Source organism: Coregonus lavaretus (genome assembly GCF_964263955.1).
Source record: "Coregonus lavaretus genome assembly, chromosome: 14".
NCBI classification, from domain to species: Eukaryota; Metazoa; Chordata; class Actinopteri; order Salmoniformes; family Salmonidae; genus Coregonus; species Coregonus lavaretus.
The window spans coordinates 18907317-18934146 of record NC_140001.1 but is presented as its reverse complement, the minus strand read 5'-3'; the positions used below and the strand labels follow the sequence as shown (position 1 = coordinate 18934146).

General features: G+C 48.3%; 1 protein-coding gene across 1 annotated transcript; it reads right to left on the bottom strand.

Annotated features, from left to right (window-relative positions):
* Positions 1–6386: 6386 nt before the first annotated feature.
* On the bottom strand, positions 6387–20276 carry LOC311140995 (FK506-binding protein 15-like). Its single transcript, XM_084176265.1, has 28 exons — positions 20063–20276; positions 16116–16219; positions 15928–16006; positions 15733–15802; positions 15529–15603; positions 15332–15430; positions 15078–15227; positions 14886–14954; positions 14602–14745; positions 14344–14495; positions 14199–14247; positions 13945–14061; positions 13776–13851; positions 13476–13579; positions 13108–13308; positions 12911–13009; positions 12700–12794; positions 12452–12554; positions 11451–11622; positions 11167–11303; positions 9456–9611; positions 9134–9286; positions 8806–8898; positions 8530–8673; positions 8326–8433; positions 7606–8210; positions 7292–7403; positions 6387–6982 (listed from the first exon to the last, which is right to left on the bottom strand). Exons 1-28 carry the CDS (start codon positions 20110–20112, stop codon positions 6908–6910), a joined length of 3591 nt encoding a protein of 1196 aa, XP_084032391.1. The 5' UTR covers positions 20113–20276; the 3' UTR covers positions 6387–6907.
* Positions 20277–26830: the final 6554 nt, after the last annotated feature.

Below are 26830 nucleotides of genomic sequence, written 5' to 3'. Positions count from 1 at the left end.
AGATTTGAGAGGTGTAGAGTCAGACACTTACTTGGTGCAAGGGGTTTTGACAGCTGAGGTTGGATCTGCTACAGAACTTGAAGGAACTGTTTGACACCAATGAATTATGGCACTTGGATATGGAGGCCAGTGGACCACCACCATGGCCACACCACATCCTATCCACACAGTCCAGGCAGTGCCACACAGCAGGACCTGCAATACACACACATTTTCCTCAACAACATTCTTCGCAATCTTTCTCTCTATTGGCATCACACCAACAAACATATACAAGTTTGTTACAAATTAGCGGTTCTTTGATCACCTTGATCCATTCAATGTCAAATCTACAAATCTTTAAGTCTCTTTGTGACATCATGGCACACAGCCTCCTGGCTTGCATACAATACGCAGCCTAGAGCTCCAGTGTTACCTTTGGACAGAGGGCTCCTGGGGTCGTGATGGAGCATGGCCTTTGGGATGGGATAGAAACCAAAGCTGTTCCACTGCTGGCCTGTCTGACAGACAGTCATGTCCTCTGGGGGAAATGGCTTCTCTCTGTCACAGTTGGGTGGAACGTTGTGCTTCCTCCACAGATAGGTCTGTCTTCTCAGACTATCCCAGTCAATGCCATCCCCTCCAGTCTAGAGTAAGAGCCATGAAGAGAGAAGAAAAAGGAAATGGAGATAAAAAACTTCAAACAAAACAACAATGTGAGTTGCCAGATTTGCCTTATTCAAGTGTAACACACTACAAACATTTGTTTATTTCATTGACTAAACTAGCGGTTCCTCGCTTCATTTCCACACACCAACAGGACATTACAATAGACAAGTGTTGTCTACAACAAGTAGAATACATCCCAGACAGTGTATTTGGCACTAATTCAGTGTCACGATCGTTTATAGACGAGAAGGACCAAGGCGCAGCGTGATAAGCATACATGTTTATTTAACGAATAAACACCACGACAAAACAACAAACGAAACGTGAAGTCCAAGGTAGCATACACACAACATACCTTACACGGAACAAGATCCCACAACTAACAGGTGCCAAAAGGCTGCCTAAGTATGGTCCCCAATCAGAGACAACGAGCCACAGCTGCCTCTGATTGGGAACCACACAGGCCAACATAGATCTATACATACTAGATCCAACATAGAAAATCAACCTAACAAAACACAACACAGAAAATACACACCCTGACTCAACAAATACGAGTCCCTTGAGTCAGGGCGTGACAGTACCCCCCCCCCCCAAAGGTGCGGACTCCGACCGCGCCACATAAACATAACAGGGTAGGGGCCGGGTGGGCATTCCGCCTCGGAGGCGGATCCGGCTCCGGGCGTGACCACCACTTACTCTCCACCTCCCTGTTGCGCCCCTGGTCTGGTCTGGACCTCGGCGCGCTGCTTCCCCTCTCCTTCCTCCCACGACGTACCAAGCCTTGTCTGGACCTTGGTGTGGGAGACCCCGAACCTGGAGAGGGGCTGACGTCTGGGTCTGGACTGGAACCGCTGACTGGAGCTGGACCCGACGACGGTGGAGCGAACTGCTCTGGCTCCGGAGTGGAGCGGCTAACCGGAGCTGGATCAGGCACCGGTGGAGCGGACTGCTCTGGCTCCGGAGTGGAGCCGCTGACCGGAGCTGGACTAGACCCCGGTGGAGCGGATTGCTCTGGCTCCGGAGTGGAGCAGCTGACCGGAGCTGAACTGGGCACCGGTGGAGCGGACTGCTCTGGCTCCGGAGTGGATCCGCTGACCGGAGTTGGATGGACCCGGTGGAGCGGATTGCTCCGGAGTGGAGCAGCTGACCGGTGCCGGACCAGGCACCGGTGGAACAGGCACGGGCCGTGCCGGACTGGACACACGCACCACTGGCTTGGTGCGGGGAGCAGGAACGGGCCGGACCGGACTGGCGACGCGCACCACTGGCCTGGTGCGGGGAGCAGGAACAGGCCGGGCTGGCGACGCGCACCACTGGCTTGGTGCGAGGGACAGGAACAGGCCGGGCAGGGCTGGCGACGCGTACCACTGGCTTGGTGCGAGGGACAGGAACAGGCCGGGCCGGCGACGCGCACCACTGGCTTGGTGCGAGGGACAGGAACAGGCCGGACCGGGCTGGCGACACGCACCACTGGCTTGGTGCGAGGGACAGGAACAGGCCGGACCGGGCTGGCGACGCGCACCACTGGCTTGATGCGAGGAGCAGGAACAGGCCGGACCGGACTACGAAGGCGGACTGGAGGTCTGGAGCGGAGAGCTGGCACAACCCGTCCTGGCTGGCTGCCCACTTTCGCACTACACATGCGGAACGCTGGCACAGGACGCACTGGGCTGTGCACGCGCACTGACGATACAGCTCGTAGAACAGGCGCAGGATATGCGGGACCGAGGAGGCGTACTGGAGACCAGGAGCGTTGAGCCGGCACACCCCGTCCTGGCTGAATGCCCATCTTCGCACAACACGTGCGTGGTGCTAGCACAGGATGTACAGGACTGTGCCGGAACACTGGCGACACAGTACGTAGCTCCGCATAACACGGAGCCTGCCCAGTCACACTCCTCCTCGCGTGAGTACGGGGAGTTGGCTCTGCTCTACCTCTAGGCTCCGCCAACCACCCTTTTAGCCCCCCCCCCCCCCCCCAACATTTTCTTGGTGCTGTCTCTCGGGCTTCTTCCTCGGCCGGCGCCTTCCGCGTTGCCGCTGCTCCTCTCTATATCGCGCCTCCACTGTCTCCTCCCAAGGACGGCGATCCATCCCGGCCTGAATCTCCTCCCAAGTCCAGGATCCCTTACCGTCCAGGATCTCCTCCCAGGTCCAGGCTGTCTGCTCCTGGACACGCTGCTTGGTCCTCATTTGGTGGGATCTTCTGTCACGATCATTTATAGACGAGAAGGACCAAGGCGCAGCGTGATAAGCATACATGTTTATTTAACGAATAAACACCACGACAAAACAACAAACGAAACGTGAAGTCCAAGGTAGCATACACACAACATACCTTACACGGAATAAGATCCCACAACTAACAGGTGCCAAAAGGCTGCCTAAGTATGGTCCCCAATCAGAGACAACGAGCCACAGCTGCCTCTGATTGGGAACCACACAGGCCAACATAGATCTATACATACTAGATCCAACATAGAAAATCAACCTAACAAAACACAACACAGAAAATACACACCCTGACTCAACAAATACGAGTCCCTTGAGTCAGGGCGTGACATTCAGTTAAGTTTAAATTATTTAATTCATTTGTTTATCAACAGCTGAGCAGGAATTTGTTCCATTCTTCCTGGACTAAAGCTTGGCTGTTCAAGGAAGTACGTGACTACTGACCACTCCCTACATGAGATGCTGAAAACAGAAAATAAACACTTAGTTATAAATCTAGCCAGAAAAGCTCAGTGTAATAGGAGCTATCATGGCCTGCATCTCCAGAACCAGTGCCCAGTCTCACTCTCCCGTGACTCTCCCTCACTGTGGAGCCAAAGCAGGGTTTCCCCCTCTCTCAACCACTCAGCAAGCCAGATGAATATGGATTGAGAGGCAGCAACATGCTTCATGCCTGTTGGTTACATGTAAATTAATTATATTTCACTCAAACAGCACTGGAGACAGGCCTTTTAATGATCAGTCAGAGAATTATTCAGAGAATCATTATTTAGAAAGAGAATGTCATGGGGCAGTAGTATGATAGTATGAGTGACCTTGCTGTCCAGTTTGTACATGTATGTTGAGAGGTCCTGCTGGGTGTGTCTCCTCAGTACCCTCTCCCTGACACTGTGGAACACCACAGGCTTGTTCCTGAGGAGGAAAGCACTTGGGACCCTGGGTGCTGGGGGAGGGTGTGGGCTGGTTTGAACCTGGGTCTGGGCCTCCTCCTCCTCCCTCTGGGGGTCAGTGTCTGTGTCAGGCTTGGCCAGGGCAAGGTCTGTTGGGTGGACAGTTTGCTGTGACACAGGGGAGCCCAACCCATGCTCACTTCTCGGCTTTGATGTCAATGGTGTCAGCTGGAATGGCACCATCTTCCGCACATTCTTGGACTTATTTCTGTTCTATAATATACAATAAAGATGAGAATATGTAACTGCTTAACGAAATAGGCCTATTCATTAACACTAATGTAATACAAAGACAAATAACCTGCCACATACAATTTATGAAAGCCGTGAAAATATGGTACTCACAATTTTGGAGGTTTTTAAGGACGGAAGGCAAGTGAGCTCCTTGACAGGTACATGGGGAGATTTAGGCCTGTGATCAAAAAGGCAATGTGCATATCTGCCAAGTTTAATGTCTAAAAAGGTTATGTGGTAATCAAATGATGCACATTTCTAAGGTCTAGGCCAATAACATAAAAAGTACAACATAAGGTGACTGAGTATGATGAAAAATTAAGATACAATCTACATCAAATACAATAAATCAAGTGACCTGTTTCGGGCTTGGCACTGAGGGATGTGTTGGGGATTGGGTACCCACATCACTAGGGAGCCAGAGCCCCATGATGCACTGGAGCAGCTGGCCAACTGATTGATCTGGGCTGTGCTGAGCTGCAATAACACCCACAACAGACATTACACTGGATCAGCTATACTCCAATCAATATTACTCACCATGGAAAAGTATAGCCTACAAAAACTCCATCTTTGGTTTTCAACGAAGGGTGTAAGACAAAGTCAGCAAGCCTTGCGTCTGACTTTAGGCATACTGTCTCTATGTGTAACTGTGACAAACCTTTACTTCCTTGTGTTGTTTATTACGAGGACTATGGTCAACAGAGTTTAACCCTGGAACGTGAAGAGCTGCACTGCAAAGAAGAATTAGAGAGTAGGAGGACCCCTATGCAAATCCATTGTTTAAACTTCAACTAGAATTGATAACTCTGTTTTCTGTTCCAGTATACTGAATGGCCAATGGCAATATACTATATTGACTTTGATTAGGCTATTACTAACCTTGTGTTATGCTCCTGCTGGTGGGCTTGTGACTGGCTGGAGAGAAGAGTTAGAGAAGCATCTGTGGCAAATTTCTCCTTGCTAAGTGTCTTATAGAGCAACTTCACTTTAGGGGTCTTTCGGCCTTCAGTCCACTCCGATACATTAACCACACTAAGGGTTGGAAACTCTTCCACTGATAAAACAGAAAGAACAGCACTGTTAACCCACTTTAACATTTGGCCCATTTGAGCCAGCAGCTGTTCAATGCATTTTGCAGTACTGCTGTGTGTGTTTGAAAGCGAGAGAGGAGAGAAATTGAATTGCAATACTTGACTGCCTACCATCTACAGTGGCTCTGCCCCTATCTGATGTTCTGGGCTTTATGTAGTGTGGTTTGCCTTTGGCAATGCGCTGCTCCGACTCCCAGCAGCAAGGATGAGGGCACATCGCCCAGAAACAGTGGGCCTCATCCAAAACCTCACTGGCAAGGCTGCCCATGGACTATACCTGAGTGAGTGAGCGCAATCATTTAGCTAGTCCTGTAGTACACGTACTACACACTACTGTTAGCTATTATCCAATGTCCATTCTAGCATACCACTTAGAATGCATTCCCAATAATAGCTCGCTACATCGGTTCTATGTAGCTAATATGCTATTGTGAATATTATAACAGAGCTGCTAACATTTTTGGAGAAGCCCCCGGCCTTGTCCTCTCTGTTTCTCATTCATTGGAAGGAAACCACTTTTTTTTTTTTAAAGAGAGAAACTTACTTTAGCTACCCAGCCATTTATACAGTAAGGTTAACTCCGCAATAGTTATTGAGCAGAAACCCCATCGGAGTGCAACGCATACGTACCTCGTGTAGGGCACCCTAGATAACTGAATGGAAAAAAAAATAGGCTAGGCTAATTTAGCCAGAGAAAAATAAATGTAGCTATTAAACAACTCCGCTAGCTAGCTAACCAAGAAGAACCAACTTTCAGAACTTGCGTTGCCAAGCAACGATGAGACACGTCCATACTATATCTCGTTCTCCACCTGCTGGTCAAAGTTGTTTTTACAACATTCTTTTACATTTTTAGTCATTTAGCAGACGCTCTTATCCAGAGCAACTTAGTTAGTGAGTGCATTCATTTTCTTTTCATAACCATACCCATCCTCTTTTGGAGGATGCTCTGCACAGCCTTCCATACTCATGACTCATTCTAGGCATACTTTATTATATGGTGTTATGGTAAATATGTCAACACCAAATTATGATCCAGTTTTGTCAATGTGTTTTTTAAATGTTTTAATTGCAGTAAGCATGCTATAGGCTAGCGGTATCAGCATTCAATGATTGCAGGTCCTTGGTTTGATTATGGATGTCATTCCAAAATGATGCAGAAATCTCTCTGGTGCAATATCTTATGGAAATACAATAAAATAACAATTTGAAGGAAAAAAAGGTGTCCACGTATTCTATGTCTTTTATTTTCTGGAATGAATCTCAGTCAGCAAAAATGTGTAAAAGTTAGATGTTCTTGAAGCAGCAAGCCCTCCTCATTAATACATGACAGCCTTGTAACCCTTGACAACAAGCAAACATACATTTTAAATCAAATCAGATAAATTAACATCTGAGCTACAGTATTTAAAAGACCCTAGAGCATCATTTTAGTCTTGAAGACACAATGAAGACAACAAATTACAGGACTAACAAGAGATGGATTGACTTTGATTGCATTTTCGGGGGGGCTTTCAGGCAACAGCAATCAGGTCAGCCCTACAGATCAACACAGCACACAGATCTTTAACCGCAGTGTTCAGGGCAGTCTGACAGGACGTCCTTCTCACTCAGAGTTGCATTATCTCAAACAGAGACTGAGTTCACTACATGTCCTTCCAAGTATAGTCTCTTCTAGGACAGTGGAAATCATATCTCTAGAGGAGGGCGTTTAAGACTCATAAGACCTATCACTTCAGTTGTTGCTCAGCCCAGCCAGTCAAGATCTTCATCCTCTTCATCACCAAACAGAGGGGCTGGGGGAGGTCGCCCCTTCAAGCTCTGAGAAAACATGGGAAAAAGTATATCAAATGTGAGTGTTCAGTAATCCTACGCTGACCAACCACAAAACACTTAACTGAGACTGTTTGGAAATGAATTAAGTAATTCAGAACAAATTCCTGTCATACACATTCAACAGCAGAGGATCCTGCCACTGAATTCTATCTTGAAACCAGCTTAATGTTACCTGATGTACTATTCAGTAGGCCGCGTAACAGACAAACTTAGGCTTTACTGACAAACAAGGGGAACAGAAGCAGTGTTTAGAAATCTGAGAGAACTGGTGTGGCTCTACTGATCCTTCCTCACCAGCTCATCCTCCTCCTCCTCCTCCTCAGTGGGTGGTGGTGGGGGTTTGGTTGGGGCTGTGCTCTGGAAAAATGTCTCCTTCCCATTTTCCTCTCCTACTCCCTCAGTCAGACTGAGAGAATAGAACACACGAGTGAGAATGGACATAAGAGTAGAGCAAGGAGGGAGAGCGAGGGGGGGGATAGAAGGCCGAGAGAAGTGCAGGAATTCATGCGTATTAGCAAGGGACAACAGACTTATTATTATGAACATAGATAAGGCTAAATTAAATGAGCCTGGGTTGTGTAGTTCAGTGGTCTCTCTATAGAACTCACCTTGTTACTTTCCCAGGACTATCATGCAGAGGGCTTGGTGGAGGTGGGGGCTGGGTTGGAGGACCGGTGGCTTTGGGGCTAGTTATATCCAGTTCACCCATGGGACCCTCAATAGTCACACTCACTTTCTTCACCTCTGGGGTACTTATGTCACCTTCTGACTGAGTTTTCTGTCCCATCTCAGAGGGCAGATTCTCCTCAGGGTTTATGTCAGTGGGTTCCGAAGCCTCGGTGGTGTTATCTCCCTGTGGCTGGGGAGATGTTGGTCGTGGCTGGGTTGAGTGTGATTGGTGCTCTGGATCTGTGTAGATGTCTGCCTCTAGCTCCACCTTAGTCGGCTTCTCGGTCTCTGGTACTGCCTCCAGGTGAGACCTCTTCTGCACATCTCTGGGGTCTCCCTCCCTCTGCCCAACGGCCTCACTAGGCTGCTCTGGCTCTGTCCTCTGCTCCTCCTCTTCCTCCCCATTCACATGGACATCATGTGGTGGTCTCTCCTCTCTATGCCTCACATCACTGTCCTCCACCACCTCCTCCTCCTCCTCCTCCTCTTCCCTCCGATGGGACGAAGGTCTCTCAGTACCATTGAGCAGTTGCAAAGTAACACTCTGAAGGGTCAAAGACCAACATTAATTCACCCAAATCCCTTTCAGTCCATCTCCATTGTGAATAACACAGTAATAAGAGAACAGTTTTGATAATTGTCGTGCAGAGATGCAGTACCTTTATGGTGTTGACGATTACACTGAGCACAGCACTGCCTGTGTAGGTCTCGTGTAGGTCAAACTCCCCCCTCAGAGAGTGGAACACTCCGTTCATCACACGCTTCACCTGCCAGGGCACACAGGGCTATGGTCAAACCATGAAGTACAGGTAAGAAAGACACTCAGCTCTCACAATGAAAACATGTCTCTGTGTCCCTCTCACCTCCCCTGCAGTGTCCTGTCCTGCAGTGTCCCGTCCTGCAGTGTCCTCTTGGCCCCCTTGCTCTGCCAGCCTCCTTTCCAGCTCAGCCACTCGCCCCTCAAGCTTCTGCTTCATAGCTGATGACTGCTCCTGCAGGCCTGAATACTGAAAGAGAGGAGAGAAAGAGAGAACAAGAGAAAAGAGAGAGAGAATGTGAGTGTGTGAGAAAGAGGACTTCATAATGATATGGAGAGAGTTAGCTGCTAATGCCATACTAAAATGTAAACACACCAGTACCTTTTCTTGTAGGACCTGCAGCTCCTCGTCCTGTCCCTGCTGCTGTAGCAAGCACTGCTCCTCTGAGTCCCTGGACTGCTTCAGAGATGAGAACTGGTAGAATGAGAAGGAACTAGTTAGGTTTCCGCACCACTAGACTCTCGCAGATTAAGCTACACAATAAGTCATTTCACAGCCTTATACTTATGTAATTCCATTGTTGTATAACAACATTAACAAATCCCCCCTTAGCCACACAATATAAAACTATGTATTAACTCAGGAGTCCAAAGGGGCGTCAGGAGAGAGAAAGCTTTGTGTACGGTAAAATATGGGTTAGGCTGTTGACCTTTTCCTGTAGCTGGGTCAGTCCCTGCTCCAGTGTGTCCTTTTGCTCTGCCAGTTGGGCCATCTGACGCCCCTGCTGCTCCTGGGCAGAGGCCAACGCCTGCTCACACTTCCCCTTCCACTCCTCCTCCAGCTCTGCTTGCAGCTGGGCTAGCTGGAACAAACACACGCAAAAATATAAGCACACAAGCACAGTCAGGCACACACAATTACTCTTCATTCAAATTAAAATAAACATCTCCAAAAGGAGATTGAGCTGTGTAAATATTTGTGTTATCATCACCCTCTCCCCATAGACAATATTACTACACCCTGTACAGTACCTGTTCTGAGGCTGCCTGGCCAGTGCTGGTCCTGGCCTTCCGGAGCTGGGTCTTCAGACTGTCCATGTCCTGCTGGCTGCTCCTCCTCAGCTCCTCCATTTCCTCATCACACCGCTGCCTCTCCGCCTGCCACTTCCTCTTCCTATCCGACAGTGTCTAAGAGAAGAAAGATGAAGCTACCCTTAGACACCAATCTAATGTCAGTTTTAGGTCATTTTCCCACTCTAATGGTAAAGGTTATGGTTTAGGATTGAAGAGAGCTGAGATCTGTAAGCTGATCCTAGATCTGTGCCTTTGGGCAATTTCTACCAGAGATGTCTGATAGCCCCACGAACATCGACATAAGCGTTGGAGGCTAAATATTAATGTTTAAACAGGGTTAGTTACAATACCATATTTACAATGTGCAGGGATACTAGAGTGATAGAGGTAGATATGTATAGAGGTAAGATGACTGGGCATCATGATATAGGATAAACAGAGTAGCAGCAGCAGCGTAAATTATGATTGTATGCGAGTGTGTGTAGAGTCAGTATAAATGTGTGTGCAAGTTGTGTGTGTGTGTTGGAGTGTCAGTGTGTGTTGGTGTGCATATAGACAGTGCAAAAATAAAAAATACAATACAAGGGTCAACTCAGATAGTCCATGTAGCCATCCTGTTAGCTATTTAGCAGTCTTATGGCTCGGGGATAGAAGCTGTTCAGGAGCCTGTTGGTGTCAGACTTGATGCACCGGTACCACTTTCCATGCAGAAGCAGAGAGAATAGTCTATGGCTTGGGAGGCTGGGCCTTCCTTTCACACCGCCTGATATAGAGGTCCTGGATGGCAGGGAGTTCGGCCCTAGTAATGTACTGGGCTGTCCGCACCACCTTCTGTAGCGCCAGTCGATCGAGTGCGGTACTGTTGCCATACCAAGCAGTGATGCAGCCAGTCAAGATGCTCTCACCACACTGCCAGGTCACTGACCTCCTCCCTGTAGGCTGTCTCATCGTCACCGGTGACCTACCACCATCTTGTCGTCAGCAAACTTGATGATGGTGTTGGAGTCGTGTGTGGCCACGCAGTCGTGGATGAACAGGGAGTACAGGAGGGAACTAAGCACAGACCCCTGTGTGGCCCCTGTGTTGAGGGTCAGCGTGGCAGGGGGTGACCCTCACCACCTGGGGTCGGCCTGTCAGGAAGTCCAGGATCCAGTTGCAGAGCGAGGTGTTCAGTCTCAGAGTCCTAAACTTGGTGACGAGCTTGGAGGGGACTATGGTGTTGAATGCTGAGTTGTAGTCAATGAACAGCATTCTCACATGGGTCTTCCTCTTATCTAGGTGGGTAAGGACAGTGTGGAGTGCAGTTGAGATTGTGTCGTCTATGGATCTGTTAGGGCGGTATGCAAGTTGGAGTGGGTCTAGGGTGGCTGGGATGGTGGAGTTGATGTGTGCCATAACCAGCTTCTCAAAGCACTTCATGATTACAGATGTGAGTGCTACAGGGCAGTAGTCATTGTGGCATGAAGCCTTAGAGTTCTTAGGAACAGGAATGATGGTGGTCATCTTAAGATATTACAGACTGGGACAAGGAGAGGTTGGAAATGACTGTGAATATGCCTGCCAGCTGATTTGCGCATGCTCTGAGAATGCACCCTGGAATAACGTTCGGCCCCTCAGCCTTGAGAGAAAAGGCAGACCAACAAACACAGACACTGTATGCCATACTCACTCGTTCCAAACTTTCTTTGTCAGTCTTCAGGTCCTGCAGCTCCTCCTCCATGTTATGCACTCTGAGCTCCATCTCTTTGCGTTTCTGCTTCTCTGTACGGTACTGGGCCTGGCCTCGGTCTGACGTCTCCTTCAGCTCTACACAAACACCCCTTTAGAGACACTTCCTCCGTCTCACACCAACATAAACACACTCACATATAAAACACTCACTGACACCTTTCTAACCAAGTTAAAGAAAAACATTCAGTTTATAGCACATAATTATGTAAGAGTACTGCAAACCTTCCAGTTGGGTCTCTAAGGAGGAGATGTGTGTGCAGTGTGTGTCGCTGTCCTGCAGGGCAGAGGTCAGTTTGCTCTGCAGCTCTGCAGCCCTCTGCTGGTGAGACGTGGCCTCCTGCTGCAGCTGGGACACCCGCGCTGTACACGTGGCCAGCTCCTCTGTCAGACGCACCTAAGAGACAGAGACAAGTACTTTTAGTCAGCAATGTTGTCTGTCTATACAATACACAGTCCAAAGACAGGCTGTCACAATAACCTAAAATAACTGATTTCCTTTATGATCACTAATCTGACTGGAAACAAAGCAACATGTTGGGAACTGTCAGTGTCCAGTCCTTTTTCCAGTGGTCATGAAGGAAAGACGACGAGAAAAGGAGGCCATCTCAGAGTTTTGGGACACAGCCATAGACAGTGAGAGTGGACAGTGGTGATGGGGATTGGCTGGACAGTGGTGATGGGGATTGGCTGGACGTGATGATGAGTGAGAGACATGGAGTCTGTAAGCATGACACTGTGGGAAGAAGATGACTGGTGAATTATGATGTTTGATGATGAGAAGGGCTGAAGAAAAATAAAATTAATGAAAAGTTAGCAAAAAGGGGACAGGAAGGAGGATGAGTGGAGGAAGGTAGAGCGAGAGCTAACAGGCTCACCTGGCCCAAGCCCAGGTCCTGAGGCAGAGCATGCTGGAAAGAGAGAGCAGTCACTACTAAAGTTCCTGAGAGGAACACAGCAGGACAAACAGCCAGGAGCTGCAGCAGAGTGGCTGTTAGTCTAGTCCCCAGACAAAAACAACACTAATATCCCTAAAGCCATGTTAGATACTGTAATAGAGCCGTTAAATCACATGAGAATAATGAGCCATGGCTGTGGATTAAATAATCACACCTCATATTTGCCCTAGCTGTGAGTATAAGAGAAGGTTAGTTCATCCTTGCAGGGTGATGACAGTATATACAGATGTACAGTAGGGTGGGCGTTGCAGTGGAGCTGTGATCTACCTTATCCTGTTGGGCCTGCAGCACCCGGGCCTGGTTGTGTTCACTGGATGACTTCAGGGAGTCATTCCTCTGCTCCATCAGCAGGTTACTCTGCTCCATGTACCTGGACAACAACAAAAGAGACAAGCCTGGCTGGACACGTGGAGAAACTCAACGGCTGGGTCCGAAAGAGCACCCTATTGGTATGTGAATATGGTGCCATTTCAGATCCACCAATGTTATCTTCTGCATCAATGTCTGTGTCTTACCTCTGGTTCTGGTTGATGAGCTCCCCAATCTTGTGGTTCTGCTCCTCTACACGTGAGCTCTTCTCGTAGACATCCTTCTTTAAAGATTCATTTTCCTGTACAGTAAATATAGTGAGAGATTTAACGAATAAAAAAAACCATGTAGATATTTCACTAAAGTATTATTAGGGTATTAAATCCCTCACACCCCCCGCCCCCAACCAGACTATACCTGAATGATTCTTTGGATGTTGTGCATAATCATGGATGTTTCCATAGTGACACTGGGCATAGCCAATGAGTGGCCTCCTTGCCTCTGAAGGTCGTCAACCTGTCAAAACATGAGGATCGATGAGAAGTGAAAAACTGATGTCACACTGGAGGTGGAAATGTCTGATAAAGAGAAATACCCTTAATAATATTGCTGACCTTTGACGCCAACTGGTCCACTTTATCGGCCACTTTGCCAACAGCCAATCGGATCTCAGTGTTGTGCTGCCGAGCTTCAGTCATGAGGAAGGAAGTGACCTCGCCAGTGCCTCCCATGTACGGCACTGTCTGGGTGGGGTAAATCTGGCCCATTGGTTGAAGTTGAGATGGAGCCATAGAGGACTGTGTGTAGGCATAAGGCTATGAAAGAACATAAGACTGATTCAATGACGCAACAGAGAATGGAGGAAGATTCATTAGAAGGGAGGTTAGCCTTTAAATCAGCTCTACAGCCAATACAAAATAGCATGGAAATTAGTTTAAATGTTTGACAGTTGAACGATGAAGATGACATTTGTCATTCTCACCTGAAAGGCATGGGCGGAGCCTGGCATCACAGGCTGCGGAGCGGCAGTTGTCATAGCGACAGGCATCAAGGCAGAGGGCGGTGCCCCATGAGGGTAGGAAAGCACTGTAGGAAAAAAACATTATGTACAAACTGAGAAATGACATCCCAGGGCAGCAACAAACATCGACACCATGAAAAGCTTTACAGCAGATCTGAGTCTAATTCAAGACATCGGTCTTAAAAAACAGTGATATTGGCCCATCTATTGGACAGCTAAACATGGAGTAATGACTCCAGCAAAGGCTGTAGGAGAGCTCACCTTGCACTGGCGCTTGGGGGGCAGTGGAGATCTGCACAGGAGAGGGAGCAGCAGGACGCGCCTTCACTCTGGAGTCCTGAAGGAAGACACTGGTTATGTCTAGCATCTTTATCTCAGCTAATATTGTGCAGCTATGTGAAAATACAATCCCTTGGACCCTCCATCTCACCTCCATCTCTGAGTCGCTGGAGTCTGGCTGGGAGGAGGGCCCTGCCATGAAGGGCAACATGGGCTGTCCCATCTTGGCCATGCGAGAGATCAGCTTGGCTTTGGTGGCATCTGGATTCTGGAGCCATGGGAAGATTAAGGAGTAGGTTATACCTCATCAGCCTGATAGGGTTTGGGTTACTAACAGGTCAGCTTTGCCCGTTGTATATCAAAGTCTAATGTTACTCAGAAGAGAAAGAGAGAGAAAGCACTCACTGTCAACTGTTCACTGATGGAATTTGACTTTGCCCGAAGTGGTGTTTCTCTGAAAAAGAAGGTGAAAACAATGAAAGAAGGACAAAGACAGAAATGAGCTGGGGGAGTTGGTTATAAGTGTGTTCAGGAAAGCCTGTGCTCTTACCCTGGTCTCCCGGGGCTTGTAGAAGGGGGCTGAGCGGGCCCTGCCGGAAGGTCCGGGCCCAGGTTCTCCACACTGGGGGCAGGTGAGGGGGCAGCAGAGTCCCGAGACCCAGCACTGGCACGGTCAGACACGCTGTCCTTCGCCAACTTCAACTGAGGACACAACAGAAGGGCATGAGGAGACAAAGAAACTCATCAAATATGAACTTTGGCTTAATGTTATTGGACAGTCCCATTTGAAAGATGCTGGACGTCCTACCCGTCGTAGCTCTGCCTCAAAGATAAGTGTGCAGTCTGCTGGGACGCGGTTGGCCACTCCTTGGGAGCCGTATCCCAGACTGGGGGGTATCACCATGAGACGCCGGCCTGACTTCCTCATACCCAGCATGCCCTCCTCCCAGCCCTGGCAATTAGAGAGGAGAGAGAGGAAGCTGTAAATTCACCATACATGTCTGGAATGGAATGCCACTACTATTCTTATTTAGAACAAAAGCTGTGCCCATACAACCCAAATTATTCACCCATAGGACATAAATAACTCACCTTAATCACTTTTCCAGCGCCAAGTTTCAATCGTAGTAGCTTGTCTTTGTTCAGATTGGAGTCAAACACCTGAAACAATAGTTGAATATTACAAAACTACTGCTGTACCACTACATCCCAGGGCAAAGACAGCACACAGCATTGTGCAAAGCATTGATCTCTAATGGCACAACAAACACAGCCATATCTTACCTGTCCGACGGCATGGTTCTGCAGGAGCCAGCCTGTGTATGCCACCTCCAGGGAGTCTCCATTCTCAACCCCCTGCCCCTCCCCTAGTGTCAGGTCCTGCACCACCACCATATCTAAGGAGGGGGCGCTGTTCACTTTTGCCAAACATACCTAAATCAAAGACAAGTAGCCATTTCAATCACTTTTATACCACTATTAAATGTTTTCTACACAAAGAAATTAAACGAACTCAGAGTCCATCTGCTGTCCTTCACCTCTTTACAAAAGTCCACGGCAGCTTTGTCTGTGTCAAACATCAGGGACCAGTTCTGACGCTGGTCGTCATAAAAAGTGCAGTAGTTGCTGGGCTGAACCTGCAGGAGACAATAGGAGAGAGTAAGAGCTGATATTCTTTAAGTAAAGCCAACTGGCTCTCTCTTCACTTGCTCAGGTTCTTCTGACACAAACTCACCGTAAAGACGAACCCAACATGAATCTTGGCCGCAGTCACTTGTTTCTGTTGACTGGCGTACAGCAAGAGTTTGTACTATGAAAAAAACAGGACAGGGAACTTTTAGATCATTGGTAGCAAACGTGTATGATCAGCATGTTCAAAGAGACAAAGTCTCATGAAAATGTACATTAAAAAAATAATAAAAAACATCTCTGCTCGCACCTCTTTGGTTGTGTGGTTACCCAGGACTGCAGCTCCAAGCTTTCCTTGTTTCTGATACTGTCCGTTAAGACTAAACAGAAATATGCACCGTCAGTTATGGAGTAAGTCATGAACTCAAAACAAATGAATGGGTCTCATGATGTCACATCAACAGGGTGGCATTTCAAGTCATTTGTACAGTTTAAAGATACTCACTATTTGAAAGCATGGATAGCTGTGGCCAATAATACCGCAGGAGTACCAGGAGGGGCAGTGTGTTTCTGGGCAGGAGGTCCTGGAAATTAAAACATGCTCTATTGTCAGTAAACACATCTCAGTTTCACCTGAGCATATTAACCTAACTTTGGTCATATTTCCTTCCATTGCTAAAATTATGTTTTTACCTTGATTCGAGGTCTTCCTAGGCTGTTTAGGGGCTGTATATTGGAAGGATTCATTCCCCGGACTTGGTGCTTTGTCCAGTCCAAAAAGTGATGCCAGCTTTGCCCTGAAATAACACAGCGCAGGGATCATCAACTAGATTCAGCCACGGGCTGATTTTTTCTTGAGCGGATGGTCAAAGGGCCGGAACATACAGTGCATTCGGAAAGTATTCGGACCCCTTCACTTTTTCCACATTTTGTTACAGTACAGCCTTATTCTAAAATTGATTAAATGCATTTTGTTCCTCAATCTACACACAATTCCCAATAATGACAAAGCGAAAAAAAAGTTTAGGAATATTTGCAATGTATTACAAACAAAAAACAGAAATACCTTATTTACATAAGTATTCAGACCCTTTGCTATGAGACTCGAAATTGAGCTCAGGTGCATCCGGTTTGCACTGATCATCCTTGAGATGTTTCTACAAGTCCACCTGTGGTAAATTCAATTGATTGGACATGATTTGGAAAGGCACGCACCTCTCTATATATGGTCCCACAGTTGACATTGCATGTCAGAGCAAAAACCAAGCCATGAGGTCGAAGGAATTGTTCGTAGAGCTCCGAGACAGGATTGTGTCGAGGCACAGATCTGGGGAAAGGTACCAAAACATTTCTGCAGCTTTGAAGGTCCCCAAGAACACAGTGGCCTCCATCATTCTTAAATGGAAGAAGTTTGGAACCACCAAGACTCTTCCTAGAGCTGGCCACGCGGCCAAACTGAGCAATCGGGGGAGAAGGGCTTTGGTCAGGGAGGTGAACAAGAACCCGATGGTCACTGACAGACCTCCAGAGTTCCTCTGTGGAGATGGGAGAACCTTCCAGAAGGACAACCATCTCTGCAGCACTCCACCAATCAGGCCTTTATGGTAGAGTGGCCAGACGGAAGCCACTCCTCAGTAAAAGGCACATGACAGCCTGCTTGGAGTTTGCCAAAAGGCACCGAAGGAACTCTCAGACCATGAGGAACAAGATTCTCTGGTCTGATGAAACCAAGATTGAACTCTTTGGCCTGAATACCAAACGTATTGTCTCGAGGAAACCATGCACTGCTCATCACCTAGCCAATACCATCCCAACGGTCATGCATGGTGGTGGCAGCATCATGCTGTGGGGATGTTTTTCAGCGGCAGGGACTGGGAGACTAGTCAGGATCGAGGGAAAGATGAACGGAGCAAAGTACAGAGAGATCCTTGATGAAAATCTGCTCCAGAGTGCTCAGGACCTCAGACTGGGGCGAAGGTTCACCTTCCAACAGCACAACGACCGTAAGCACACAGCCAAGACAATGCAGGAGTGCCTTCAGGACAAGTCTCTGAATGTCCTTGAGTGGCCCAGCCAGAGCCCGGACTTGAACCCGATCGAACATCTCTTGAGAGACTTGAAAATAGCTATGCAGCGACGCTCCCCATCCAACCTGACAGAGCTTGAGAGGATCTGCAGAGAAGAATGGGAGAAACTTCCCAAATACAGGTGTGCCAGGTTTGTAGCGTCATGCCGAAGAAGACTCAAGGATGTAATCGCTGCCAAAGGTGCTTCAACAAAGTACTGAGTAAAGGGTCTGAATACTTATGTAAATGTTATTTCCGTTTTTTTTATTTTGAATAAATTAGCACACATTTCTAAAACCTGTTTTTGCTTTGTCATAATGGGGTATCATAAAAACAACATAATCCATTTTAGAATAAGGCTGTAACGTAAACAAAATGTGGAAAAAGTGAAGGGGTCTGAATACTTTCCGAATCCACTGTAATTACAAATAATTTGTAGACTGCAAATTGACCGCAAGAAGCCCAAACGGATATTTTTTGCTCAGAAAACTTGGGGGGCCAAATAAAATCACCCACGGGCCGCGAGTTGGGGAACCTGGACATAGAGCAAGTGTTATTTAGGTTATTTCTGTAAGCCCATAATCTGCAAAAGCCCTATTGGTGTAATGAGGTAGGCCTACTAGGCTCTCTCCTAAGTGAAGTTCAAAAGAGATCAACACACCATATTATGTTCCATAGAGACAAAAAAAAACTGATTGGATAAAAAGCAAAAGCTATTCTATCAACTCAGCAGTTCAGTTGTTGCTGTTTCATGGTTAACAATTTTCTTGCTTACTGTTCCTGATTTTATATTGAGCAGAGAGAACAAAATCCCCATGCCTGGTTGATACAGCCACCACACTGTATATCAAGACCCATGCCCACACAATAGAGAAAAGCTGCTCTTATGAGCCCTTTCATCTGACAGACTGAGGATTTCTGAATCCCAAAGCAACTGCCTCCAACAAGTCAAGTCAACATTCTACAATGTTCATGTTAAAAAGTCCACATTTAACATGTTGTTGAATTAAAGATGACAAACACAATACCACGAATGTAGGTTATCACAGCAGCTCTTACTACAATACAATAATCTTACACACTAGAATAGCTTACATCATCATGTATTGCACCATCATCTCTAACAATATTATGTTGCCATAACTGAAGCGTAAATACATCACAAGAACATTTCACATGCTTGCTATCATAAGAACCATATCACAAATTCACATAATAAAAAGCCCCATAACCTTCCTCAACTGCCACAGACAGACGACAGACCACCAGTGGAAAATGAATGCTATGTTCATCATCAAGATGAAAATCATCAGATTTCACTTGAACGTTTCCATCCAGGGCAGGGCCATACTGACCCTTGGATCTCCCTCCACAGGTAGTCATTATCCCTCAGAGCAGAAGACATGGTGGGCACCTTGAGGCCTGGGTCTTTGTTGCTGACGACTGGTGGTGAAGAGTAGCCTGTTTAGCCACTTGTAAAACAGGCATGGGCCACCCAACAACACACTGAGTTTCAGTGTTGCCACCCTTAGTGATGCCCTCCTCTCCTTTCCCCAATGTCTTGTTCTCCAATGCAGTCACACCTCCATGGCAGATTTGACACCATATCACTGGAAGAGCTGTGGCTCAATCTGCAGTCCAGTTTTCTGAGCTGATCTGAAGGAGCAGGCAGCCCTCGCCCTACTGGCCCTAACTACCAGCATGTGAGAGGAATTAGGAGCCACAACGCTAGCCTCCCCCCTCCTTCACTGCTCCTGGCCCAGACAAGTTTTATTCCTCCAAATCATATTAGCCGAGGGAACTATTGCCCCACTATCCAGGAAATGTTAGAGAACCAAATAACACAGGCCCTAGTTGGCAGTTAGCATGCATTGTACAAGTGATTGAATAGTTATGAACTTCAGATGAGACATAGCAGACCTATTCATCCAGCAACTTTGGTACCAAACCAATTTTTTAACTGAAATTGGGCTCACAGCCAAAAGGGAAAACATATTTGGGTGAAATCACAAACTACCCTAAACATAGGATGTTGCAAATACAGTGACCTGAGACCGAATCAGTTGCATAAGACACCCACTGTCCATGCAAATCCCATGCATTACTGTCTCTGGGTGAGAGGTGGAGGACAAAGCCTGTCTCAGAACACAAGGCTCTAACTGAGGATGCGCGAAGAGCAAGGCTAGGTCACATTTTCTTTCGATTTATATCGTGCAAGGCATGCGCCCGACTCGCGCAAGTCTGTCAAATGTACCAGACTGTGTGTGTGTGTGAAGGGGCTTGACTATTTTAAATTGTTGTAGTGAATTCGGTTGTAGTAGGCTTCAGGGTCAATCAAAATAATTTCGCAGCTAGCCATTTTCCATCGCATCGGTGCAGTTTTTGTCAGTGCGTGCAGTAACTATGTAGCTAGCTCTGTAAAAATGACAACCTAGCCTACTTCAATTCAGGCAGTGTCTAAAAAGCAAACAAGCAAGATAGCTACAAAATAAGCAGTTTTATGTAAAAAAATTAAAAAAATAAAGTTTAGCTAGATAGGCTAGCTGGCTAATACCAGAAAGAAAGCAAACTCACCCTCCAGTAGGCGACAGAAAATCTCCATCCTCGTCGTCAGCGGCAAACATTTTGAATGTATTGTCTTTTTGTAGCAATAATAATGTGTTTCTCAGATATTATGATGTGTCTTGGGTTTATAAATATAATACTTCTTGAGAAATAACAACGCTATGACACCCAATCTCTCTTCCTGGTTCTTCTGCTCATCAGCTGACATATCACCTGATCCATTGTGCTGGCCGGAAATGGCCTGATTTCACTTTTACGTCATAATGTAAATAACGCGTTGCACTCTGGGTAAATTCCGTCAAATTCAAAAGGTAAACAAAGCAATTCAACATGTTTGCGCTGAGACATCGAGGAAAAAGACGTGAAGGGAGCCACCCTTCCAACACCAGTTATAGAAGATGATGTCTCATACGTTGGCTACAATGTAAAGGGTTTTCGGCGTCGAAAAGCGAGTCTAAGAAACGTTTAGTAACAAGGTTAGCTACTTGATTATACTGGTAGCGTAGCTAGCTAACGTTATCTAACTGATTTCACCGTTGCCAGCTTGTTAGCAAACCAATGAACTGTTGTCTTCTCACTCTACCTACCAGTTGTCCAACACAATTTTGCAAATTGAGCATTGTAATTCTGTTTTATACGCAGGTCCAATGTTAGACTTTCAGAATAAACACAAGCCATGGTGGACATGATGCTCTTCTTCTTCTATGGTATATTGGCGATCGCACAATTTAATGTGCATGTAGCCACCTACTGTGCAGAATGGAAACATGAGTCTAAAAAATTAAACAAAATGACCCCCAAAAATAAATACACTAAACTAAATCAAACAACTTTTCTGTTAAAAAAATAAAACAGATCTGATCCCTACACAGGCTCAGGGGGAACCTGGGAGAGCGGGTTTTCTGGCGCCAGTACCGCCTGCAAGTCTTGTAAAACCCTTATGTCCCAAATACTTTTCTGCCGCAGCCACAATAATGTCCAGTTTCTTAGACTTCTTTGAGACTTGTGCCGTACAGTTTATAACTGTGGCAATGAATGCCACAAAATCCACCTTTTTTTAACACACAGGGTATATTTTCACTGGCAGCAAACATTTACTTCAGGCTGTGGTGCGTCCACTACCATATCTTCACTTGCATCACTTATTTTCTCAATTATTTGAATCGCCTCCACATAGGAGATTCGATTGACGGCTCCAACTTTTGCCACCTCAATCCCCTTCACCCTTACAGGGCACTCCAGGAACTCGGGATCAGGAACCCCACCACAATTGCAACACCGTCGTCCTTCAATATACTCTGTCCGTCTGCACACACTTGAAACATGGCCAAATCCTTTAGAATTCTTACACTGCAATGGTTTGGGTCGAAAGCCCTTATAGTGTATCTTATATAACCAAGCTTCACATGCGTAGGTATTTGGTCTTTATCAAAAAAGAACAGGACTTATTTTTCTCCATTCACCCATCGGGTCAGACTCCAGGCACCAACCACACCAGGAATTTTCTTCAGGTATTCAACCTGAACATCCGTCGTCACCCCTGAGATGACTGCTTTGACGGGTGTTCTACTCCGAAGTTCAAAACACAAAACTTATGTTGTTCGGATTCTTTTGAGGCTCGCCGCAATCTTCCTCTGTTCTTCAGAAATAAAATTAATCAAAATAAGACCACTCCTGGTCACTCTGACAGACTCCACTTTTCCATTCTTACTCAACAAGCGCATCCCAACAAGAAGCGATTCATTATCATTCATACACATATCCTCACTCCAATTTTAGACATTTTCCTTTTTGTTCCATTCGTCTTCACCAACTTCGCTCGAAGCACTGCTTGATTTGAACTCAGCATCTACTTCCGTCATCTCATTCTCATCCCCCGCTTTCCAACCAATCATCCAACCGCCATCCTTTCTCCCGATTGGCTCATCTGTAAATGCGTTAGGTAAATGAGGCTAAACCGTGTTGTGAACACCTACGGTTCTATATCGTGGAGCTCCGCCCCATAGGGGAGCTCTGCTCCTAGTGGTTTACCCTCTGCCCTAAGGCAGAACAGCCTGAAGCAAATTTATGCACACACCTGCAACCAATGGGAGCACAGGTGTCCCTATAAGAGGGGACACATCCCCTCAATCAGCCTCCCTTTATCTTCAGCGACTGGACGACTAGACTGAAGAAGCCAAGAAGAGAAGAAGACTCAGGAAGAAATCGTCTTCTAAATGAGCACACCAGGAGATTTTCCACCCCCAAAAGCCCTTTTCAGGGCTCAGTGCCGATGTACCGCCATGACATCTGCGGACCCCCACGACCTTTGTTTCGGCAATCCCCCTAATTGCGCCTCCTGCGCCCTCCTTCCTATGAAGGAGAGGAAGCAGCGTTGGGCGTTTTTTAGGGAGGATATCCCCCAGAGGATGTATTGTCTCTTCTCGCCTCTGCTTCAGAGGCGTCGTCGGACAGTGCTGGCTCAGGGGATGATAAGGAGGGAGACGCAGAGATGGATGTTCCAATGGAACAATCCGACCCTCTAGCGCCAACCTTCAAGACCCCCTTCCCTATGGGGAGTACGAGGTCTGAAGGCTCCTTATGCGATGACGACACAGGCTCTGTTACGTCAGCAGCCCTGTCCTTCGCAGCGGCCTCTCTGCGTTCGGACTTTCCCGAACTCATTGAGAGAGCCGCCAATCGACTCGAGATAGCGCTGCCCCCTGCTCCCCCCCCTGTGGAGGTTGACATGATGGAGGGCGGCCCCTACTCTAAACCAAGGAAGGCAGCTGAGCCGATGGCTCCTGCTATGCCTTCCCTCGGGAAATATGTCGAGGGCTCGTGGGACACACCCCTGGCGGCGCGTTCGCCGGCCAAGGTGTACATCCCATTCACGAGAGTGGCTGGACGTGAGTGGGCGGCTAAGGGAATCCCTAAGCTCGAGAGCGCCATGGCGGCGTATCTAGTGCCGGGTTCGAGTCCCTGGGCGGCCTCCAAGAAAGCCATTTTACCAGCACAAAAGGACAGACTCACAGCACAGCTGGCTGAGAAGTCTTTCACGCTGGGAGCCCAGGCTGTGTCAGCGGCTAACAACATCGCCCTCCTCGCGGCCTCCCTATCCCGTCTAACAACGGGTAGGTCGGAGTTGACCAGCGAAGAGATTGAAGAGGCGTCCAGGATTTCTGGCGCTATTCTTCATTTGACACAGGCGTCAGCGATATGCGCAGGCCGGTCCATGGCCACCTCGGTGGTCATGGAACGTCACCTCTGGCTGTCAATGACAGCCATGAAGGAGACGGACAGAGCCTCGCTACTAAACGCTCCCGTCTCTAGCGAGGGCCTCTTTGGGGTCGCCGTTAAAGAGGCGACGGAACGCTTTGGTAAGCTGGACGAGGAGAAAAAGCACCTGGCTAAACACCTGCCATTGGCAGGCAAGTTTAGCAGGGCCTCAACCAACCCGTCAACCTCCAACGCCCCCAGTAGAACTACAGGGAGGCGACGGGCCAGGCGACATGCGCCTACCACCGACAGCAGGCGAGCGGGCCCGGCCCCTCCAGCGACGACGGTGGTGGCGACGATTCCGCCGGCGAGAGAGGTCGTCACGAAACCGTCCTGGCAACACCAGAAGGTCAGCCAGAAAAGACGGCGTCAATGACGGGACGAGGGGGAGAGGACAGATGACGGCTCGGCGCAAGACGCGACAGAGCCCACTGTTCCCCCCCACCCTACTGTTCAGGGCATGGAGGGAAATGTTTATTGTTGTTGTGTGAATAAAGAGCTGGCTCTCACTGACATTGTCACAAAAGGGCCTGTCTTCCATGACACATTGCAGAGTACTTCACGTCCTATGAATTTCTCTCACCATCCTGAGTGTAGCTCAACCCACCAAGGGTGCGTAGTTGAACACACTCAGGAGAGGAAAGAGAAAAAGGTAGCAAGGCGTAGCCTTAGCTCACCTAATAAAGATATTTTACTACAGACTCCTAGGAGCTCTGTAGTAAAGGTCTCACATAGCAGGCAGCCATCTCAGTCTAAATATGACATGAAGACGCAGCCGCTAGCTGGGAATGACGCCTTGCTTCAGGCTAACGCCTCAGCCAGCGCAGTTCAGACCCGTGCGACGTTCACGGAGGGCGGGAATACTAGAGTTACAGGTGTAACCAATGTATGGACGCCCCCGGTTAATTCAGAACGTAACAATGCCCATTACTCTGAGTGCAGCTCACCACACCCAGAGTGTGCTGTTGAGCAGCCTCATGAGACCAGTGAAAAAGAGGTATTGTGGCACCACCTTGTGGTACCAGTTAGAGACCACACTTTCCAGACTCTGTTGAGTACTGCAGTGGACGGATCTCATGACAAGCAGCAGTCTCAGTCAGACAATGACATGATGACGCAATTGCTATCCGGGGAGAGCGCTCTGTCTCAGGTTAATACCTCAGTCAGTGCAGCTCAAAACCGTGCTGCGTTCACGGAGGGCCGGAATACTAGAGCTACAGACGTAACTGACGTATCAAGGCCTCCGATTCTCTCAGAACGAGCTGATGTTTCCTCTCCCTTTCGAGGGGGGCCCGCCTTGGGCTATTCCACCAACCCAGTGCTGGGGAATAGCGGCGGCGAGGGCCATAGAGGAATACAGGTCCTTCCTACTGGATGCACCACAGCTTCGTGCGCGCCCGCTTTCTCTGCAATGCTGGCAGTGGCAACGAAGCTGTACCCTCTCATGCTGGCTAGAACAGACGTTGCAGAAGGGTTATGCCCTCCAATTCCATCGAACCCCACCCCCGTTCAGGGGAGTGGTGGAGACGGTGATGAAAACGCCGGACAAAGTGGCCGCTCTGATGTCAGAGATTACGGAACTTTTGGCGAAGGAGGCGGTCACAGTAGTTCCCCGGGAGCAAAGGAACAAAGGGCTATATTCGCCTTATTTCCTAGTGCCCAAAAAAACGGGGGGAGTGAGGCCGATTTTGGATTAACGCACTCTCAACGAGAGCATAACCAAACGACCCTTCCGAATGCTGACAACAAAACGTCTACTGGAATGTGTCCAGAAAGGAGACTTTTGTACAAGCATAGACCTAAAGGATGCGTACTTCCATGTGCCGATACAATCGCGTCACAGGAAGTTTCTGCGGTTCGCCTTTCAAGGGGTGGCGTACGAGTTCACGAGGATGCCATTCGGGTACGCCCTGGCACCTCGAACGTTTTCCAAATGTGTGGAGGCGGCATTGGAGCCGCTGCGTCGTCAAGGGATAAGGCTATTAGCCTACCTAGACGACCTGCTGGTTCTCGCCCCGTCAGCAGAGCTGGCGTTCACTCACACAACACAGACAGTGATACATCTCACGCGTCTGGGGTTCGCTGTGAATTGGAAAAAGAGCGCACCCTGGCCCAGTCATCAGATTGTCTACCTGGGGCTACAGCTAGACACTGTAATGATGAGGGCTCGAATTTCGGACCCTCGAAGGGTAGCATTGTTGCTAGCCCTGAGGAAGTGTCGTCCGAATCACACAGTGACGGCGCTGTCGATCATGTCACTTTTGGGTCTCATGTCGTCAGCCCACTCTGTGGTCCCGCTGGGACTTCTGCACATGCGCAGAATACAGCGATGGTTCGCCCAACTAAGACTAGACCCAGTGCGTCAACGTCATCGGTTGGTGGTGGTTCCTCTCTCGCTAAGAGCAGACCTGGACTATTGGAGGAATCCGAGCGTTCTCACACACGGAGTCCCGATGGGCAAGGTGTCATCCTACATTCCAGTATTTACAGATGCTTCTCTGACTGGATGGGGAGGGACATGTCAGACTCAAGCAATAGGAGGTGCATGGCCTCAATCAGGTCGTCACATAAACCTCTTGGAGTTGGAAACGGTTCAACTGGTTCTGACCCACTTCGCGCCTACCCTTCGGGGTCGCGACGTGCTGGTCTGGTCAGACAACCGGACCACAGTAGCTCACATAAATCGCCAAGGGGGGGTCAGGTCACCTGCCCTCCACAGGGCGGCAGAGGAATTGTGGCTGTGGGCTCACAAGCACCTTCGCTCGTTGAGAGCAGCACACATTCTGGGCTACTTGAACGTAGGAGCAGACCTCATGTCAAGAGGGGGTCCTCGAGACGACGAGTGGTGTCTGCATCCAGACATTGTTCTCCAAATTTGGGAACAGTTCGGGAGAGCCGAGGTGGATCTGTTCGCGTCACGCGTGAACGCGCAATGTCCCCTATGGTTTTCTCTGAGGGAACAGGACGAGCCACCACTGGGAAGAGACGCATTCGCGCACTACCCATGGCCGAAAGTTCTCCTGTATGCATTCCCTCCGCTGTCTTGCATTCTCCCACTGCTAGCCAGGGTGAGGTCAGAGGGGCTGTCAGTGATACTGATAGCGCCCGATCGCCCGGGGGCTCCGTGGTTTGCGGAGATGAGTCAGATGTTGATTGCGCCACCTTGGCCAATTCCACATCGACGGGACGCGTTGACCCAGGCGGGAGGCTCGATAGGGCAGTGGCCCATAATCGGCCAACCACTGAAGGCTTGGTTCCTGAATGGGACAGGTTGAGGCGCCGTGGGTTATCTGATGCAGTGATCAGAACCATACAAGGTGCACGAGCCGGTTCCACTTCTAGGATGTATACCAGCAGATGGAACGTTTTTTCACGATGGTGTGACACACAGGGTGTGGACCCCATGAACTGTCAGGTTGAGAGTGTGCTCTCTTTTCTGCAGTTTATGTTTGATAAGCAGAAATCGCCCTCCACCATCAGGGTGTTTGCAGCGGCAATTTCAGCTGGTCATGAGGGGTT

What these genes read in the sequence shown, in the direction of transcription:
- LOC311140995 (XM_084176265.1), bottom strand. Translation starts at nt 20,112, where the DNA reads ATGTTTGCCGCTGACGACGAGGATGGAGATTTTCTGTCGCCTACTGGA. An exon ending in TTGAGGCAGAGCTACGACGG is followed by an intron (nt 14,496 to 14,601) that starts GTAGGACGTCCA and finishes TTGTGTCCTCAG; the next exon opens with TTGAAGTTGGCGAAGGACAG. An exon ending in CCATCAGTGAACAGTTGACA is followed by an intron (nt 14,062 to 14,198) that starts GTGAGTGCTTTC and finishes CCATGGCTCCAG; the next exon opens with AATCCAGATGCCACCAAAGC.